Source organism: Protopterus annectens, chromosome 2.part1 (genome assembly GCF_019279795.1).
Source record: "Protopterus annectens isolate FY-2018-M chromosome 2.part1, PAN1.0, whole genome shotgun sequence".
In the NCBI taxonomy this organism is placed as follows: domain Eukaryota; kingdom Metazoa; phylum Chordata; order Ceratodontiformes; family Protopteridae; genus Protopterus; species Protopterus annectens.
The window spans coordinates 373,761,153-373,783,149 of NC_056729.1; the positions used below are offsets into that span (position 1 = coordinate 373,761,153).

The following is a 21,997-nucleotide window of genomic DNA, read 5'->3' on the forward strand; positions in this document are numbered from 1 at the left end:
CTGGCCACCATTGTGAACATTGATATTTGGGTGCTTCAATTAAATTCAACACACCAAATATATATTGCTTATTTCTTGTGCCTTCAGCAGTATTGTACAAGTCATTGAGCTGTCTGGACACATGCAATACTCAACTTTATAGTACTTTCCATTGGTTACTGCAAACTCCTGTAGTAAACTGATGTCTCACATGCACAAACAGATGTATACACACACACACACACACACACACACACACACACACACACACACACACACACACACACACACACACACACACACACACACACACACACACACACACACATGCAACCACCCCACTAAAAATAATTGTAGAAAAAATTCTCCAGTACTGTTGCTTTGATTTGTGTGTATATGTGGGGTGGGGGGTTGAATGCTACAATAACTGGCAGCACTGAATAAACACTGCTGTTAAGCAGATTTTGTGTGATGCAGCACATACAAGTTTTACTATCATTCAATAAAGAATATTAAACATCTTAAAGGTTTAAGAACACATTAGTTAAAGATTTAACTGGCAAAATGCACTGTAAAGACTGCCATGGAAGTCTAACTCTTATGGAGAGGTTCCACTGTGAGTGGGCACAACAGAATGTACCAAGGTTTTGAATCCCTGAACTGCATTCACTGAAAAAAGGACAAAAAGAAGTGTTTTAAGTGTTTTTGCAGAGGGGCATGCCCCCACAACCCCAAATTTATGTATACCGACTGCACAGTTGCACCAACTTGAAGAAGGGGGAAATTGCCCTGGAAAGGGAATCACTATAGGAAGAAATCATCGAGTGTTTTCCAGTGGGGGAACCTTAGTCATCCCCAGGTTGAACCTTGCGCAACTGAAGCTCGAGAGTTCACTCACCATTCACCAGTAGGACAATGCTATGGAGAAGCTTAACTAAGTGCAGGTTTCAAGTTCCAGGTACTACATCACTGGAAGCCCACACTAAGCACTCCAAGAGCTTCAAGTTTCTGAGATGTAAACAGTTCACATAGACCAATTATTGCCATATTTTATTTTTGACTTATTAGACCAATTTGTAAAGACTCTTTTGTCTATCATAGTAGAGGAGAGTCAGCAAGAAAGTTTTCTCTAGATGCGGTTCACAAAACTATGGTATAAACCAGTGAGACAGCATTTGGATTATCGTGTGGTATAAAACTTTAACTTTTAAAATATCTGCATTTCAGTTTTTGGTTATTGAGTAACCTTCTCCAAAACATTTCCTGTAGTCTAATCTGTTCACCATTTGACCTAAGGAAGACTGCTCACCTCACATCATCATTTTTTTTTTTATTTGGCCACATTACCTCTATTATTTTGTATTATAGAGACACATGGTAAGTAACTGATCTCCTGTATAAGTTTCTTTTTAAGCATTACTCTCTGATTGTAGCTTGAGTTTATCTATCTACAGTAGTCTTCAAGTTATCTTTCCCTCTGTAATGTCGTTCTCAGCATTGCTCATTATTATATGTACTCTAGTCTCCATTGGAGTCATACTGTTACTATGCTGTGCTCTTTGAATAAGAAACATTAAACTGTCTACTCTATGTTCTACATAGAAATAGTTATGCTTGTATTAATATTTGTGTTTTTACTAGTAGTATTATTTTAGGTTCATAGGTGTTTACAGGCTAAAACCCACGGGGGGGGGGGTTAAGCCTAGCCATGCATTCCAAATCTCTGAGAGGTTCTGATACCCTTGATAAGTGTAAGCAGGGGCTTGGGAGATGTAACATTTACAAGTAGGGGCCTGGGAAATGAACCATTTTCAGGCTGCCTGTGTCCATTAGAGGCGTAGGTGCCAAACCAGAGATGAATTTCCTGTTCCTAGTAGAATTGTCCAAGATGAATTGAGTTGGGGAGGAACTCTGCTTCACATGGATGGGGAGTCTGTTACAGGGAAGGGGTAGTCTCTAAAATACATACCTGTTTCTCCAGCAGGTCCTATTTATATCACAGGCAAGGTTTAAGCATTTAGAATGGGTAATTCTGTTGCTGTTTGTTTTGCAGATATGCAGGACATCCATCAGAGTGGTGTCTGACAATGCCTTTTAGGGGCTTTAAGTAAAGATAATCCTTACTGTTCCCTTCTGTGGACATGCATGTAGTACCAAAAGTCCTTACTACTGTTATCTGTCTTTGCATTTTGTTTGTAGTATTTGCTACTGTGGATGAGTGCAATTTTTAATGTGTAAATAGCTCTCAGATCATCAAGAAACATTAGCATCCACCAGGGCTGTAGTGTTCCCCACTCTCAGGATTAGTTGTGGTGGAGCATGTTTGCAGGCCGATAAAATGTTTGGTGGGCAATATGCAATCATTCATAATGGTAGTTAATCATGTAGAAATACTTTTTGATCATGTATATGGAATCCAGCTTTTGCAAAGAACAGCAATAAGAACTTCATTTTATTCCCTTTGACATGACATTCAGAGAATCCAGTTGTCACCAATTTCAAGCCACCTATGGCCATGATAGTATTAAGGCTAGTGTAAGTATAGATTTAGGCTGGTTAACAGATACTTCTGCTGTAAATTTCACCATAAGCTGGTATGTGGACATGTATCCCATGCATCTCTTATTAAGTTGTTGAGTATTTTCTTTTCATGGGCATTAACGTATACAATGCACTTCACAGCTCGTTGGATTATGTTATAATGCGCATTAACTTATACAATGCACTTCACAGCTCATTGGATTATGTTATAATGCACATTAACTTATACAATGCACTTCACAGCTCATTGGATTATGTTATAATGCACATTAACTTATACAATGCACTTCACAGCTCATTGGATTATGTTATAATGCGCATTAATTTATACAATGCACTTCACAGCTCATTGGATTATGTTATAATGCGCATTAACTTATACAATGCACTTCACAGCTCATTGGATTATGTTATAATGCACATTAATTTATACAATGCACTTCACAGCTCATTGGAGTATGTTATAATGTGCATTAATTTATACAATGCACTTCACAGCTCATTGGATTATGTTATAATGCGCATTAAATTATACAATGTACTTCAAAGCTTGTTGGATTATGTTATAATGCACATTAAGTTATACAATGCACTTCACAGCTCATTGGATTATGTTATAATGTGCATTAATTTATACAATGCACTTCACAGCTCATTGGATTATGTTATAATGCACATTAATTTATACAATGGGCCTCACAGCTCATTGGATTATGTTATAATGCGCATTATCTTATACAATGCACTTCACAGCTCATTGGATTATGTTATAATGATCATTAATTTATACAAGGCACTTCACAGCTCATTGAATTATGTTATAATGCACATTAATTTATACAATGCACTTCACATCTCATTGGATTATGTTATAATGCACATTAATTTATACAATGCACTTCACAGCTCATTGGATTATGTTATAATGAGCATTAATTTATACAATGCACTTCACTTATACAATGCACTTCATAGCTCATTGGATTATGTTATAATGTGCATTAATTTATACAATGCACTTCACAGCTCATTGGATTATGTTACAATGCGCATTAATTTATACAATGCACTTCACAGCTCATTGGATTATGTTATAATGTGCATTAATTTATACAATGCACTTCACAGCTCATTGGATTATGTTATAATGCACATTAACTTATACACTGCACTTCATAGCTCATTGGATTATGTTATAATGTGCATTAATTTATACAATGCACTTCACAGCTCATTGGATTATGGTATACTGGCTCATCTATACTTCTGTATCTGGTTGTATGTGGATCTAGATTGCAAAATCATGTGTCAATGTGTTTACTGTTCTTGTGCATGAAACTACTATATTACGCGCTTGCACCACCTATAAATATATATGTGTGTGTATATATATATATATATATATATATATATATATATATATATATATATATATATCACTTAGTGCTTTCTTTACTTCTAGCCTGTATAATGAAACTTATATTGAGCCGGATCCAGTTAATTATCAGATAAATAAATAAAAATTACGTAAAACAATTTGTGCCATACATTACAGCTATGTACAGAATGTGGTGTGGCCAATATTTGGATTTAATGCATGTATGTCATAGTATGCTACCACACCTTATGTTATGTGCCAGGCTAATGTGTGTGCTATTATATGTAACATAATTCAGTATGGAGCTACAGAGTATCATATACATTGGTGAAGCTCACATTGGGAATGCACAGTGCTTCATTATTTATGGCAATGCAGTGTACATAGCCAATGCTAATGTATCTTGATGTATTAGCCCCCACCAGGCCAGTAGTGTTACACATCAATTTACACCTTATAAGGTATAAAGAAATGGCTAGTGGGAAGACTACACAGCTCGTTGGATTATGTTATAATGCGCATTAACTTATACAATGCACTTCACAGCTCATTGGATTATGTTATAATGCACATTAATTTATACAATGCACTTCACAGCTCATTGGATTATGTTATAATGTGCATTCATTTATACAATGCACTTCACAGCTCATTGGATTTTGTTATAATGCGCATTAATTTATATAATGCACTTCACAGCTCATTGGATTATGTTATAATGTGCAGTCATTTATACAATGAACTTCACAGCTCATTGGATTATTTTATAATGCACATTAACTTATACAATGCACTTCACAGCTCATTGGATTATGTTATAATGTGCATTAATTTATACAATGCACTTCACAGCTCATTGGATTATGTTATAATGCACATTAATTTATACAATGCACTTCACAGCTCGTTGGATTATGTTAAAATGCACATTAATTTATACAGTGCACTTCACAGCTCATTGGATTATGTTATAATGCACATTAATTTATACAATGCACTTCACAGCTCATTGGATTATGTTATAATGCGCATTCATTTATACAATGCACTTCACAGCTCATTGGATTATGTTATAATGCGCATTAACCTATACAATGCCCTTCACAGCTCACTGGATTATGTTGTAATGCACATTAATTTATGCAATGCACTTCATAGCTCATTGGATTATGTTATAATGCGCATTAATTTATACAATGCACTTCACAGCTCATTGGATTATGTTATAATGCACATTAACTTATACAACGCACTTCAAAGCTTGTTGGATTATGTTATAATACGCATTAACTTATACAAGGCACTTCACAGCTCATTGGATTATGTTATAATGTGCATTAATTTATACAAGGCAATTCACAGCACATTAATGCACATTAACTTATACAATGCACGTCACAGCTCATTGGATTATGTTATAATGCTCATTAATTTATACAATGCACTTCACAGCTCATTGGATTATGTTATAATGCGCATTAATTTATACAATGCACTTCACAGCTCATTGGATTATGTTATAATGTGCATTAATTTATACAGTGCACTTCACAGCTCATTGGATTATGTTATAATGCACATTAAATTATACAATGCACTTCAAAGCTTGTTGGATTATGTTATAATGCACATTAATTTATACAATGCACTTCACATCTCATTGGATTATGTTATAATGTGCATTAACTTATACAATGCACTTCACATCTCATTGCATTATGTTATAATGCGCATTAATTTATACAATGCACTTCACAGCTCATTGGATTATGTTATAATGCGCATTTATTTATACAATGGACCTCACAGCTCATTGGATTATGTTATAATGCGCATTATTTTATACAATGCACTTCACAGTTCATTGGATTATGTTATAATGCGCATTCATTTATACAATGCTCTTCAAAGCTTGTTGGATTATGTTATAATGCGCATTAACTTATACAATGCACTTCACAGCTCATTGGATTATGTTATAATGCGCATTTATTTATACAATGGACCTCACAGCTCATTGGATTATGTTATAATGCGCATTATTTTATACAATGCACTTCACAGTTCATTGGATTATGTTATAATGCGCATTCATTTATACAATGCTCTTCAAAGCTTGTTGGATTATGTTATAATGCGCATTAATTTATACAATGCACTTTACAGCTCATTGGATTATGTTATAATGCACATTTATTTATACAAGGCACTTCACAGCTCATTGGATTATGTTATAATGCTCATTAATTTATACAAGGCACTTCACAGCTCATTGAATTATGTTATAATGCGCATTAATTTATACAATGCACTTCACAGCTCATTGGATTATGTTATAATGCGCATTTATTTATACAATGGACCTCACAGCTCATTGGATTATGTTATAATGCGCATTATTTTATACAATGCTCTTCAAAGCTTGTTGGATTATGTTATAATGCTCATTAATTTATACAAGGCACTTCACAGCTCATTGAATTATGTTATAATGCACATTAATTTATACAATGCACTTCACAGCTCATTGGATTATGTTATAATGCACATTAATTTATACAATGCACTTCACAGCTCATTGGATTATGTTATAATGAGCATTAATTTATACAATGCACTTCACAGCTCATTGGATTATGTTATAATGCACATTAACTTATACACTGCACTTCATAGCTCATTGGATTATGTTATAATGTGCATTAATTTATACAATGCACTTCACAGCTCATTGGATTATGTTACAATGCGCATTAATTTATACAATGCACTTCACAGCTCATTGGATTATGTTACAATGCGCATTAATTTATACAATGCACTTCACAGCTCATTGGATTATGGTATACTGGCTCATCTATACTTCTGTATCTGGTTGTATGTGGATCTAGATTGCAAAATCATGTGTCAATGTGTTTACTGTTCTTGTGCATGAAACTACTATATTATGCGCTTGCACCACCTATAAATATATATGTGTATATATATATATATATATATATATATATATATATATATCACTTAGTGCTTTCTTTACTTCTAGCCTGTATAATGAAACTTATATTGAGCCGGATCCAGTTAATTATCAGATAAATAAATAAAAATTACGTAAAACAATTTGTGCCATACATTACAGCTATGTACAGAATGTGGTGTGGCCAGTATTTGGATTTAATGCATGTATGTCATAGTATGCTACCACACCTTATGTTATGTGCCAGGCTAATGTGTGTGCTATTATATGTGACATAATTCAGTATGGAGCTACAGATTATCATATACATTGGTGAAGCTGACATTGGGAATGCACTGTGCTTCATTATTTATGGCAATGCAGTATACATAACCAATGCTAATGTATCTTGATGTATTAGCCCGCACCAGGCCAGTAGTGTTACACATCAGTTTACACCTTATAAGATATAAAGAAATGGCTAGTGGGAAGACAGACATATCACAAGTATGCTGTCAAAAGTGGCAAAGTTCAGAAGCATGCATTATAATGTGATGTCATTATAAGAATTTATTTATATATTTTAATATATAGATGTATATTTGCATATTTAATATATATAAAATATATATTTTAATTATATATTTAGATGTTTTTCTTTATATATCTTATGTTTAGTCATATATCTTTATTTGCTTATTTTGCCATAGTACTTTGTACTTTTATATAGGCTAATGTAGGCATGTATAGTTAACTCTTGAATCATCTTTCAGACTTTTAACAGTTTATCAGTTTATGTATTTGTTTGTTTGTTTGTTTGTTTACTCATTTATATTTGCTAACCATGGCAGTCATCCCTGTTGCAGACATGAAAGGATACCTTGGGAAATGTCTGTGACACTGCCATAACCTAGCAAAGTAGGATGGTAGCTGTGTACAGATCCTCATTATACTAGTTACAGGAAAGTGCAGGAATGGTGCCCTTGTTGTCAATGCAGTCTACGAAGATGAAATACATGAGGCATGTTTCTTTATATTCCTAATCTTTGCTAAGGTGACTTCCACTGTAGGGAAGGGAAAACAGAAACAGATTTGCACATACTTTCTGAATACTGTGTCTGTCCTCAAAGCAGCGGATATGTCCAGGAATTTCTGTTACGTCTCCTAGTAATGTGACCAAGATATACAGTATAACTTCCAAATGCCACCTGACTTATCATACAAAATGATAAGTAACCTCCAAAACACTGCAGGTTTATACCTGTTTGCATGGCATGTAGCAAATCAGGTTGGGTGCCGTGAACATCTATGAATTGTTTTGTTTTGCTGCCATGCCTCTGTGACTTAAAATGCAGCTTGCTACCTATGCCTATCCATAACATCTTATGGACACAAACTTGGACTGGTTAATTGCATATGAGGATGCTTATTAGGCTGACTAATTTACAGGTATGGGTTACATTACCTGCTGTTTAGAAACCATGGTATGAGTCACAGGCTGTCATTTAGTTCCTCATGTAAGTAACACTATTTTCAGAGAAAATTTAGTAGAATGTCAGCTTGCGCTGGTGACACCAGATAGCTACTTTATGGATAGCAAGAATATGCTTTACTTCCTTTAAAGCCATTACAGGGAGCACATATTTGCCTCATGATGGCTCTTTCTAGAAAGTTGATCCCTTGTATGACCTGGTTGAGAAGATGTCCTCGGCCTTGGATTTCCCAGTAGGCAGGAAGACTGCATGTATCATTCTGATGATTTGTGTTGCAGAAACTATGATGATCTTCATGAAGAAGAAGCAGAGTTATGTGATATCACATCAGATGATGTAATAAGTACATAGCAGTATACATAGTGCTTCTCTGATATCTTGCTGTATGTTTGAGCCTGGGTTTGGCAATGGAATACATTTCTGAAGGTCAGTGTAGGCCATATATTTGCGATCAGATGTTCCATATTAGGTGGATGTGATGGTAGCACTTTGCATGTTATGACCACAGTCTTTGTTGTTTTCTGTAGAGATCTGTCTGTGTAGTTCCACTGCACCATCCCATGGTGCACATACCCTACTGGGAGGGCTATTAAGTATAATTCAGCCATTTTCTGATTACAAATGCTGGCATTATGTGCAGGGGACATAGAGATCCATGCTGCCTGCCCTGCAGCTCAGGGACATACATACAGGGATGAGACACGTATCTGCTCTTCCATCTTTCCTTATATTCATCATGGTACTTTGATGTGCAGTTTTTCTTTCATTAGTAGCAGATGTGAGAATGCATCATATCACATACTGCAGGAGGTAGGAGAGGCCTGCAGCCAGCAATTGTATTTTCACTCCTAACTGCTGATATGTGTTTTAATTATTCTCAGTCCACTCTTAGGATAGAAACACTTATAGCAAGCTTCCCATCTTTTTACATTTCACAGATAGTTCTGATGTTGTTCATTGCACACCTTCATTGTGACCTTCCTCTTCTAAATCTTTAGCTGAGGGGAATGATGATAAATGGGCTTGAGAATGCCTTGATGGAAGAGGCCAAGGTTCCTTGCTGGCAGGTAGCTCAACTGCTTTTCCAGAAGAATCCCAGCCACAGCTGGAGCAGGTATTATAGCTTACAGTATATGGCCTGGATAGAGACCCTCTTGGAGTGGATTTTTGATTGCTTACCCAGCAGCCCCCTACCTTCAGACCAGCAGAATAGATTGTTGCCCATTGTGCATTGCATGGTGATCAATCCATGCAATGTTACTCTGGGATAGTTTGACAGATGGGATTCTGCTGCTTCTGCTTGAATGTCCTATTATCTCCAGCCTTATGTGTAGGCTCCTCCTCTTATGTCTGGGCCCATACCCGGTCTGCGGTCCAACCCTCCATCATCACAGTTTGTTTTCCCCTATATTTGTCTGCGCCTGTCCCATGCTTCTGCATTGAAGTATCTGCACTTCCATCTGTGTTGTGTATGGTGTGTGTGTTTGAGTGGACCCCTGCACACTTACCTAGCCTCTTTTTATACTGCTTTCCCTTTCACATTTCCTGCTCTTCCCATCTTTCGATATGAAGAAAAAATGGCAAGGGGCACCTCAAACCAAAGTTACACTCCTTGTCTTCTAGCCTGCAGACTCCTGTATGATGTCCTTTTGTGTGACGTTATGCGTGTACTTGCCCCTATATCCTCCTTTCCTTCCCTTTTATGCCTGTGGCAGTTGTCTATGTGTATGGACCCCTGTAATACTACAGCTGCAAGTTCTGCATGGCTATATATCTTTCTGTGTTGTGTGGCACTTTGCTAAGGGATGTGCTACTGCATAAAGCCTCACTAGTACATTGTGTTTATATGAGTCTAAGTATTCTGTACTGACAAGATCGCTCAGCATTATTTGTACCTCTCTGTAACTGCACTAATGCACTCCAGCATGTGGCTCTTTCTGCATGGGTTTCTGTACTTGCACAATTGTGATGCTGTTCATTTAACTACATTAAAACAAGGCTGGATGAACTTAAAGTCTACATGTGCCAGTTTTGTTTTTTTTTCATGTTGTTATATATTGCAGTGCAGTGTTGCTTAGCTAAACAAGGCTTTTAGTGTAAAGAACTAAGGATATAAACTGCTTATGAACTGCTTTCTGCTGTTTGAGGTTTGACTCCTTCTGTCTCTATTTGCATACTGTGTGATGCTGAGCAAGTTACTTAACCAGAGAATTCTCTGGAACAATTGTAAAATTGGACTAGGTTCCTCAGTGGTCTTCTAGTCTGCATGCTACCTGTGAAAATGTGCAGTTTCTCTCACGGAATCTTGTTGTCCATAGTGCTACTTCTTTCAGAGTTTCAGGTTTGTGGTCTCATTGGGGTACTACAATGATTTTATGTCTCCTTTACAACGGATCCATAGCAGAAGCCTAGGTATATGAGCCTGGGCCTACAAAAATCTTAACTTAGTATAAAAAATATTAGTAATCCAAGAGGAAGTCTAATTATTTTTTGTTGTTTGCTACAAAAACTTTTATTTGAGAACTATCATTACCAGTTAGCATAGAATGTAAATAACAGGTCTTAATAAAGGGTTTCCAGGTAGTATTTCAAGTGTGACTTTACAACTTATATTTTATGCACTATAAGTAATTGGTATTGATAATAAAGTGTAAACAAGATAGAAACCCATCCATTAATTTTTGCAAGAGGCAAACCATTCTGCACCACATGTTTGCACTTCCTATATTTCTACTGCAAATATTTTTCATCCCTGAAGTTGTGTAATATTATGGAAGAGCAAATACTTTTAAAAATTAGATGTTGTTATTATACCTTTGATTCTGTGTTTGAGCAGCATAGCATCAGTTTTCTGCAATGCAGATTTCTTGTGTTAAGAAATTTAAGAAATCTGAATCAGGAAAAATAAATAAATCATTTTCTTCTTTTTTTTAAGCTCTGGACTCAACCAAAGACCCCTGTTTGAAGACAAAATGTAGTCGCCATAAGGTTTGTGTTGCCCAAGATTTTCAAAAAGCTGTATGTGTTAGTCACCGAAGGCTATCACAAAGGTAATACTAACATTTGTTTATTTGTGCATGTTGGATATGTTATCAGTCCTCTTTCCTTAATACTTTTCATCTGGGAAACAGCCTTTTTCTTTCTCTTCAGGATATTTTGCTTTTCCTACTCAGTTTAATCAGCAAATTACATACAGTGTCATCAATCAAATAGTGCATAATTTCATCTGAAATATTGGAATTCCATATCAACATGAATTAAGTGACTACGTATGTAACTTGATGTGATGCAGCATACCACAGATTCATGATACTCACAAATTTAACTTAAATATGCACTATGCATGAGTCATGTTTGTGACTTTGATCTGTTCCCTTTATAAAACGTATTATATTAGAAGTTCTCTTCCTTGTCCCAAATGAGGTTTCACTATAATCTCTACATATTTGTCTTCTGTCATTGTCTAAACTTAAACTAAAGTAAACTACTCAGATCAAAACTACCAAACAGGTAGTCTACCAGACGGCCATAGCGACCACTTTCCAACTTTCCTCCTACGCAAACATATTAACATACCCAAACCTACAGCCTATAGACAAGTCAGAAATGATCACAGTGTTAACCCTCTAGATCGCAACACCATGTTAAAAAAATGTAACTGGGAACCACTACGCACCCTTGACTTGGACCAAGCAGTAGACTATTTTAATACTACTCTCACTAAGGTCCTACACCTAATAGACCCCATAAGAACAATTAGAGCTAAACTTCACTCTGCTTCATGGCTTAGTAAGTCCACTAGAGCTCTATTAAAATCCAGAGATAAGGGATGAAAAACCTGGAAGAAAGACAACACAAGTCTTTCTAAACAAAACTATCAACACCTTAGGAACCAGGTCAAACAGCAAACAAAGCTTGATAAACAGAATTACTACCTGAGTATCCAAAATAAATACTCCAACAACCCTCCAAAGTTCTGGCATGCAATTAACTCCCTACTAAAACCAGGTAAAACCACCACACCAGCTCCCACCTCAACCTCCACAATACAGATAGCAATATAGCCTCCAAATTCAACCAACACTTTAGTGAATCCATTAAATCTCTATTTACTCAACTATCCAAAAATAGCTACTCATCCATGTCAACAGCTCCTAACCTCTCATCTCCCTTTACTTTCTCACCTGTCCCAACCTCTACAATAAAAAAACACCTCTTAAAACTTAAACCCACTACTCTGGCAGCAGATAGTTTACCAGTACATTTCCTAAAAATGGCTGCCGACTCCATATCCTACCCATCTCAATCCTTATCAACCGCTCAATACAGGAATACTATATCCCTCGACTGTGGAAAATCTCCTACATTATTCCCCTTCATAAGGGTGGAAACTCTTATGATTTTTCAAACTACCACCCCATTGCCATTCTGTCTCCTTCATCAAAGATACTAGAGAAATGCATACACTCTCAGGTCATGCATTTCCTAAACTCAAACAATCTCCTCTCCCCTACACAACATGGCTTCCGCCCACACCACAGCACAACCACCACCCTTCTCTCCTTCACAAACCTGGTTAACCAACATAGAAATAAAAACACATTTATATCTGCTATATTCCTTGACCTCTCCAAAGCATTTGACATGGTTTCTCACTCCATACTAATAGATGCTCTAACCTCTTTAGCCTTTACCCCCAACACTATTGCTTGGATTAAAAATTACCTATCATACTGACAACAAGCTGTCCAGTGGCAAGGAGTTTTACCACCTCTGCTCCCAACCACCATTGGTGTACCCCAAGGCTCCATATTGGGCCCACTACTCTTTTCTATCTTCACCAACAACCTACATATCTCTACCCTGCAGGGTCACTAAACCAGTATGCAGATGATTCCACCCATATCTGCTCAGCCCCATCTCTTACCTCCCTACAGCACCTCACCCAGGAATCTTTTGCCTCAGTAGAAAGGTGGATCACTAATATTCAACTCATCTTATATCCTAACAAAACAAAACCACTTCTTTTCACCCCAATCAAAGCAAAAACCTCTCCACTGTCCTTATCTATCTCCTCTAATACTGATACTGTCATTTCACCCTTTCCATACCAAGCTCCTTGGCGTCGAAATAGATAACGTCCTCCACTTTGACATCCATATCTCTCAAACTATAAAAAAGGTGCATAAAAATGGGTTCCCTATACATACAAAAAAACTTTCTATCTGATCAGGCTAAGGTCACCCTAGCTCAAACCTACCTTTTTTCCACACTACCCCAATTCCCACTTATGTTAGAAAATCTGACCTAGACATACTTGAGTCCTGTTATAACAAAATTACCAAGTTTGCTAATAATTCCCCATTCAGAACCCATCACTGCATACCTCTTAGGCAACTTCAGTGGCTTGAGCTCCCACAGCTACTAGTCTATCACCAACTTGTCATATCATACAACAACCTAAAACAACCCAACAAACCCCCCGCGCTAAGGCAATTACTGAATAACTACACGCCAAATTGTCCACTCCGCTCTGCCAGCAAATCACTCCTCTCTATTACCTCAGCTAACAACACAGCAAAAACTTGGAATAATCTCCCTACATCCTTGACTTTTGCATCAAATACCACACAATTCAAAAACTCCCTTAAGTCCCATCTTTTAAGCTCTTGGCTCTGTCCATGTGTCACATAGTCTTAAAACTGTTACCTCCACAATTTCTCTTTTTCTCTCATAGTACATGCCCCAATAAGCATGGGTCTTTACGAACTTGTTGTAATTTCTGTTTCTTAGTACAAACAGAATGTACATATGTAAATATTGCTGACTTGAATTGTCTGTACTGATGTTCTTCATTCCACATTGCTGCAGTCCTAACTATTGGGTAGTCCGCTGTCCCAGTCGGCCCGAATACCAAACTATATGGCTGACGTCGGTCAAGGCGCATTAGACTGACGTCAGGATGTCAGGGTACTAATGCGCATGACCGACGTCATATCCTCAGTCTTTTTTGCCGCATGGTCCGATGCAGAAGCAGTTTTGCGAGTGCAGGTTGGCGTTCTGAAATTTTCTGAAGTCGGAGTTTCAGACCGAATCAAAGTTGGCTAAGTACCCCGTTGGGGAATATTTTGGTTTTTTCTTGCCTCAGTATTTAACCGGATGTCAGAAAAAGTGAATAACTGTATTTCTTGTGGGAAACAGATACCTCATAGGGATTACCATACCTTGTGTATACCTTGTTTAGGGCCTGAGCACGGCGTTGTTGGATGCCGCTCTTGTGCTAGATTTAACAAACGCACTATTAAGAGAAGGTTAGACTGTGCTAGGTTAGTTTTCGGGAAGCGTCGTAATTATAAAATGCCGTCGGATGCTCCGGCGCCGCTTTCCAAAAGCGCAAGGACAAAGCAGCAAAGCCTAGAGTGGAAGAACCAACGGTCCAGGACGCAGGTTCTTTAGAAGGCTCAGTGGAGCCGGAGGTTCTGCCAGGAGTTTCTTTGGAGTCTCAGGGAGAGACTTTACTGTTACAGGATGTGTCCTTTCAGGAGGTAGGCCAGGCTGAAGGGGCTTCTCAGGTGGCTGTTCTTCCCTCTCTTCCTAAGGTGGTTAGAGCCTCCCCTTCTGTTTCCAAGGCTTCTTTGAGAGGCAGGCCAGGTTTAACTTCAGTGGGGGTTTCTCCTAGCTCTTCAGGATCTTTGCCTAAGAAACATATGCTTAAAATGGCAGAGGATTTGATTACTATGATTAGAGGTTCTATACCCCCTCCTGATAAGAGGCCTAGGGTGGAACCTGAGTTTGAGAGTTTTGAGCAGTGTTCGAAGGCTTCTGAGTCTTCGGCTGAAGACTTGCAGGAGTATCCTCCTTATTCTGATTCTGATGTGGATGATTCTACTCCTTCAGCTTCTCCTCCTGAGGATTTTTCATTTTCAGAGACTCTGCATTCCATGAGGGAGCATTTTAAATGGGAAGGTCAAGATTTCTCTGATTCCAGGAAGAGGCTTAGGGAATTCTTGTTTTTACCCCAGCATAGGCCTTTAGCTATTCCTCCTGTTCTGAATGTGGTGGAAGATGTTTTTGCAGAGGCTTCCCTGAACCCTGATTCTTTGCCTCCTGCCCCAGTTAAACCGGATAGGTACTATAGGGTGCCTGAAGCTCATAAGTATCTTTTTAAGAGTCCCAGGGCAGACCCGGAAACTGTCTCTCAGGGGCCTAAAGGTGTTAAGGCTTCTGTTGTTAAAAATCCTGTTCCTCCTGATAAAGAGGCAAGGGCTTTGGATAGATGGGGAAAGAAAGTGTATACTTCTTCCACTTTAGCCATGAGGGCGTTGAATTGTTAGTTTCACATGTTAAAATATCAAAATTATCTCCTTTCACAATTGAAGTCTAAGGTGGATGCTCTGGCGGAAGGTATTGAGTGTAAAGAGTTGCAGGATTTAGTTCATGTGTCTGAACAGGTGGGTAAGCATTCCTTGCAATGTGGTTTTGATGCTGTGCAGGCCTCCTCGAGGGTGGCTGCCACTGGTTCTGTTCTTCGTAGGCACGCCTGGTTGAGGGATCAGAATTTAGCTGAGCATGTTAAGACACGGATTTTGGATGCTCCTTTACAGTCTGACGTATTGTTTGGTTCGCCTGTGGAAGCAGTTTTAAAGAAAATGGAGGACAAGGCTAAGTCTATGCAAACTGTTAAAGATTTTTTGCAGGTGCAGCCTCCGAAGTTTAGTAGAAATTGGCCTACTAAGGGATGGACATATCCTGCTTATGATTCCCAATCTAGGGGTAGGTCTAGGCGTGGTAGGGGCAGAGCTCAAGGTTCTTTTAGGCCTAGAACAGTGAGTTCTCCTGCTCAGACTTCTGGTGAGGGCAGGGGTCAGTCCTTTCGTAAACAGACCCAATGACCTGCCTTTTCAGCTGCCAGTACGTTCTCGTCTGGCAGCACCTTTGGGAGGAAGGTTGGCTCTTTTCAAAGAAAATTGGGATTTAATTACCCAAGACAGATGGGTTTTGGATATCATTCACCACGGTTACAGGTTTTATTTCCATACCTTGCCTCCTTTCAAAGGCATGCCAGACATTCCTCCTCTACAAAGAAAAGAGGCTCACAAGCAAATTTCTCTGTTACTCCAAATAGGGGCCATTCAGCCAGTTCCTGTGCCAGAAAGGGGCCTAGGATTTTATTCTCGCCTGTTCCTAGTACCAAAGAAGGGGAACACATGGAGACCAATTTTGGATTTATCTATCCTCAACACTTATCTGGACATTCCCAAGTTCAAAATGTTGACGTTACAACAGCTTTTACCTCTGCTGGGCAAAGATCACTGGATGGTAACTTTAGATCTCAAGGAGGCTTACCTTCATGTGCCTATCAGACTAAGTTGCAGGAAGTATCTGCGTTTTCGAGCTGGAAATTTCCATTATCAGTTCTCTGCATTGCCCTTTGGCTTATCTACTGCGCCCAGAGTATTCACAAAGGTTCTGGCTCCAGTGATAGCTTACTTCAGGCTAAAAGGAATTCAAATCTATCCTTACTTGGACGACTGCCTGATTCTGGCTCAAGAAAAGGAAGACCTTTTACAGCATTTGGAATATGTGATAGCAGTGCTAAGATGCCTAGGGTATTCTGTGAACGAAATAAAGTCCAGTCTAGTACCCTCTCAAGACATGTGCTTTCTGGGTGTGAGACTGAATACAGCAGCCCAGATGGCCTTTTTAACCCCGGACAAACAAAAGAATCTTTCCATTTACTTCCATCAACTATCTCTTCAGTCCGGGCTGACTGCAAGGACAGTCCTTCAAGCCTTAGGGTTCATGGCATCTTGTATTCTGGTGCTTCCCAATGCCAAACTGCATATGAGGAAGCTGCAATGGTATCTCAAAAATGTATGGACACAGCACTGCCAGGATTTGGACACTGTCATTCAAATAATACCTTGCATTCAACAGGAATTTTTGTGGTGGTCTCAGGAATGTCACCTAAACAAGGGACTCTCTGTGACCCGGCCAGAGGCGAGTCAGATTCTAACGACAGATGCCTCAGACATTGCTTGGGGAGCTCATCTAAATGGAAGGTGGATACAAGACAAGTGGCCTGCCAGACTACAGCATCTACATATCAACATGAAGGAGATGTTAGCAGTCCAGTTTGCATTAATGGCTTTCAAGGAGTTACTTCTTCCAGGGCAGGTGTTGATTCTAACGGACAACACAACTGTCATGTGGTACATCAACAAACAAGGGGGAACACATTCTTACCCGTTGTGCAGGCAAGCAATGATTTTATGGGAGACTGCGCTCAGCTTGCAACTAACTCTTCAGGCAAGGTTTCTGCGGGAGCACAGAACTCCTTAGCAGATGTGTTAAGCAGACAAATCATGGATCCCCACGAGTGGAAACTGGATCTTCATGTATTTCGGAAATTGACAGTGTCATGGGGAACTCCAGACATAGATCTGTTCGCTTCTCCACTAAACCACCAGCTGCCAAAGTTTTGCACAAAGAGGTTTCATCACACAGCTTGGAAAGTGGATGCTCTTTCTTTCAGTTGGAAAAATCTTCATGTGTATGCCTTTCCACCTCTGCCTCTTCTCCCAAAGGTGCTCCTAAAGGTCAGACAAGACAAGCCAAGGATGATTTTAATAGCTCCAGATTGGCCTCGGCAACACTGGTACCCATTACTGAGGAGTCTGGTAAGGAAGCCTCCATGGCCTTTACCTTTGATTCCACACCTGTTGTCTCAGAGGGAAGGTCACCTGCTCAATGTCAAGCTTCACTCTCTTCATCTAACAGCCTGGCATGTTCTGTTTTGAAACACAGCAGGTCTCAACTTCCTCAACAAGTTTTAAATGTGATTATGGAAGCCAGAAGACCTAGTACAAGGAAAGTGTACGCAGAAAAATGGAAGAGATTTTTATTTTGGAGTGCAGCAAAGAATTTGGAGATTTCTGAGCCTAATTTGAGTGTGGCTCTTCAATATCTTACTGAATTATTGGACAAAGGTTTGTCTTTCTCTTCCATTAAGATTCATGCTGCAGCAATTTCAGCTCACTATGATTGTGACCCACCATTGTTTTCGCATCCTTTGTTCAAGCAATTTCTTAGAGGGACAAAGAATATAAGACCCCACGTAGAGCTCCTACTCCTGCTTGGGATCTCAATTTTGTGTTGAAGAAACTTACTCTACAACCTTTTGAGCCTCGGCTACTGCTGATTTGAAATACTTGTCATGGAAGACTGCTTTTTTGTTGGCCATTACTTCTGCAAGAAGGGTTTCTGAATTGCAGGCCCTTATGGCGGTAGAGCCTTTTTTGATTTTCCATAAGGATAGGGTATCATTACGTACTAATCCTTCTTTTATGCCTAAGGTGGTTTCTAGTGTGGCTTTAAACCAAACTATTCATTTGCCTACTTTCTATGCAGATCCCCAAAATAAGGGGAAAAGATTTTGCACACTTTAGATGTACACAGGCAGTTGCGTTATTATTTATGCAGGACCAAGGATTTTAGGCAGTCTCAGCAGTTGTTTGTTTCTTTTGCTTTGAGTTCTCAGGGCAAGCCTGTGTCAAAACAAACTATTTCTAAGTGGATTGGGTTTTGCATTGCATTTTGTTATTCCCATCATGGCAAGGATATTCCAGCTGGGATTAGGCCTCATTCCACTAGGGCTACTGCCACTTCAACAGCATTTCTAAGGGGGGTGGCAACTAAGGATATTTTGGAGGCAGCTACTTGGAGTTCAGTGCATACTTTCTCTAAGCATTACCACCTTCCTCTCTACTCTAAATCTAGGGCTGGTTTTGCCACAGCTATTTTGCAAGGCATGTTGACAGCTCCTGCTTCCTTATGATTTGCCAGCCTCCCTTACCTCTGCTTTGGGATTCTACCCAATAGTTAGGACTGCAGCAATGTGGAATGAAGAACATAGTACAGTTTTGTACCTACCATAAATGTAGATGTTCGAGGATCCACATTGCTGCAGTCCAATTTACCCCCTCCTTCCCTCTGTGTTTAGGGGTGGTTGTGTGGGTGAGGTTATACTCTTGTAATTTTGTATATATTGTACATATTTTTGGTGCAGGAGTGTTTGGTGTTTTTGGTTTTGGCCTTGTCTTTTTAGGGTCTTCTGACATCTGGGGCAAGAAAAGACTGAGGATATGACGTCGGTCATGCGCATTAGTACCCTGGCGTCCTGACGTCAGTCTAATGCGCCTTGACCGACGTCAGCCATATACTTTGGTATTCGGGCCGACTGGGACAGCGGACTACCCAATAGTTAGGACTGCAGCAATGTGGATCCTCGAACATCTACATTTATGGTAGGTACAAAACTGTACTTTTTCTTTTATCACTAGATACTACTAGTATAACAAATGCTTTTTTTTACACTATGTATAATATTATTATTGTTGCTATTTGTTGCTTTGAATTAAGTGGAGCTGTACTCCCCAGGCCTCCACTGAAAATGAACCTCGTCCAGTCGGACCATCCTGGTTAACAAATGTAAAATAAAATAAACTTAGTTAATTTAAGCAAAACTCCACCCTCAATTGTAGTAAATCATATTCTAAAATTCCTTTCTTCTGTTGACAGTATCATCTAGTTGTCATTTAGTGTCCAGAAATATTTTAATTTCAATTTGTTTCCCAGATAAAAATTGTGTCCTACCATTTTCCTATTGAAATCTTACATTGTTTCAAATGGAGTATGTCTGATCTTGCATAATCTATTCTAAACAACAGAGTTGCTCTAGTTTCTTCCATTAGTTACCACCCACGTACTTATATCTTGAGACTTCTTGCTGAGGTCAGTAAACTGCTTTTGACTGCTAAAGTGAAACTATTTTTCAAAGAGACATCTGTTTGAGAAATCTTTATATAAAACAAAAAGGATGCATTGTTTTAACATTATGTAAATGAGCTGGTAAAGACTCTAAATTTTGGAAAGTAAAATATTCCCTGTAATCGTGTAACTGTACAGCAGTGCACTCCAACAGTAACCAAAGGTACCTGCCATTTATCTAATTATTTGCTGTTTGTTTACAAGGTTTTTAGGCTGTTTTTTTTGACAGGTTTTAGCCACAACCCATACCCAAAGACCAAGTACAGAAAGTCAAAAGCAAGAAAGTAATCTATTAAAAAAAGTAATAAAAAAATGAAATAAAAATATAAATGTGCACAATTTATACAGTAAATGTACAAATTTCAGTTAGCATACAGATATCGCAACAAAATATATTAACATATATGGCCTTAACTAGGCTTATAGGATTTGCCTGCTTAAGCATTCTAACAAAAGTATGTACAAATGGATTCATTGTGTAGGCATTTGGTCAGTCTTTCTAAAGTTATCATAGATCTGCTGATTTTCTACTTCATCTGGGAGGTGGCTGCCTATGGCAGATAGTGAGGTCAAGCTAGCATGAGGTTGTCACCTTAATTATTTTTGAGAGTGTGGGCTTGTTCTTAAGATGAAGTTTATCTTTCAATGGTGGGCTGTAACTTAGTTGTATTATGCCAAATAGTAAAGTCATAAAAAGAGAGGTAAGCCCTTTGTGAAGCTAGAAGTCATTTGAGCATTGTTAGGAGATCACAGTGGTAGATGTATGCATCAACATGAATCTGCATATTTTGTTTACAACTACCAGCATCCTTTAGGTATCGTATGAAGAATGAAAAGCTCAACATGAGAGTCCAAATTCTAGTTTTGTGAAAACTGTACTTTTGTTATTGCTGTGTAGCAACAGGATAAAGAATAAGAGAAATCATTTACACAATTTTAGTTGGGATATAACTTTGCTGGTTACATTGTCAGTATGTGTAGTAAACATTAAGGAAGGATCCAGAGTGAGACTAGGGTACTTGTATTCAGTGACATCAGGAACAATGTTATCCTGGATGACTTTAATGAGCAGGGATGGGGGGTTTGACAATTTCAGTGTTGTAAAAAATAGCTTGACATTATTTTTTTTTTTGGGGGGGGGGGGTGATTAATTGTTTGTTAGAGGAAGACCAAAGACAAAGATCAGTGATGCTTTTTTGTAAGTTTGCTTGCAGAACTGAATGTGATTTACTGCATTTGATCAGGAGAAGATTATCTGCATACATGATAATATCATGAGAGGGTACGTTAGAAGTAAGGTCATTAATCTAGAGAGACAACAGAAGGAGACTTAAGACAAAGTCTTGAAGAACTCCAGTACTGAGGATGCCATTTTGTGACAAAGGGTTACTCAAATTTACTTGAAGGATTGTACAGTAATAAATACCCTTTTATTAACCACGTAGGCACTTTGGACAAACAACCCCTTTTAACGTTTTATGTAGGAGCAATATCTGGTTAAGTGACTTGCTCAAGGTCACACAGTAGGCAAACATTAAATGTGGTCTTGAAGTAATTTGATTATTTCCAAAATTAGATATAATAAGACAGTTTATTTATTATTTATGTGTTTATTTAACATTTGTTTACCAGGAAAGTCCAACTTGGAATGAAGACAATTTTCAGCAGATGCCTGGGGAGAAACGCTCCAGATTAAAGTCTCTATTGCACTGCTTAAGGCATTTTAAAATACATGCCGAGGATCAGAAAGTAGGCCATAGTTATTTATGTGCTAAAAAAGTGCTTGTACTGAAGTTTTCCAAAGATTTTTGCAATAGTCCATAA

At 38.4% G+C, this 21,997-nt stretch overlaps 1 protein-coding gene across 2 annotated transcripts in view; it reads left to right on the forward strand.

The window, feature by feature from the left end:
- The window catches only part of SPOCK3 (SPARC (osteonectin), cwcv and kazal like domains proteoglycan 3), a 2,692,952-nt gene that overhangs the window by 1,192,190 nt on the left and 1,478,765 nt on the right, over positions 1 to 21,997 (forward strand). For both annotated transcript variants that reach the window (XM_044062207.1, XM_044062208.1), the window contains exon 5: positions 11,280 to 11,394. In XM_044062207.1, the coding sequence (XP_043918142.1) occupies positions 11,280 to 11,394 (115 nt within the window). The remainder of the gene's footprint in view (positions 1 to 11,279; positions 11,395 to 21,997) is intronic.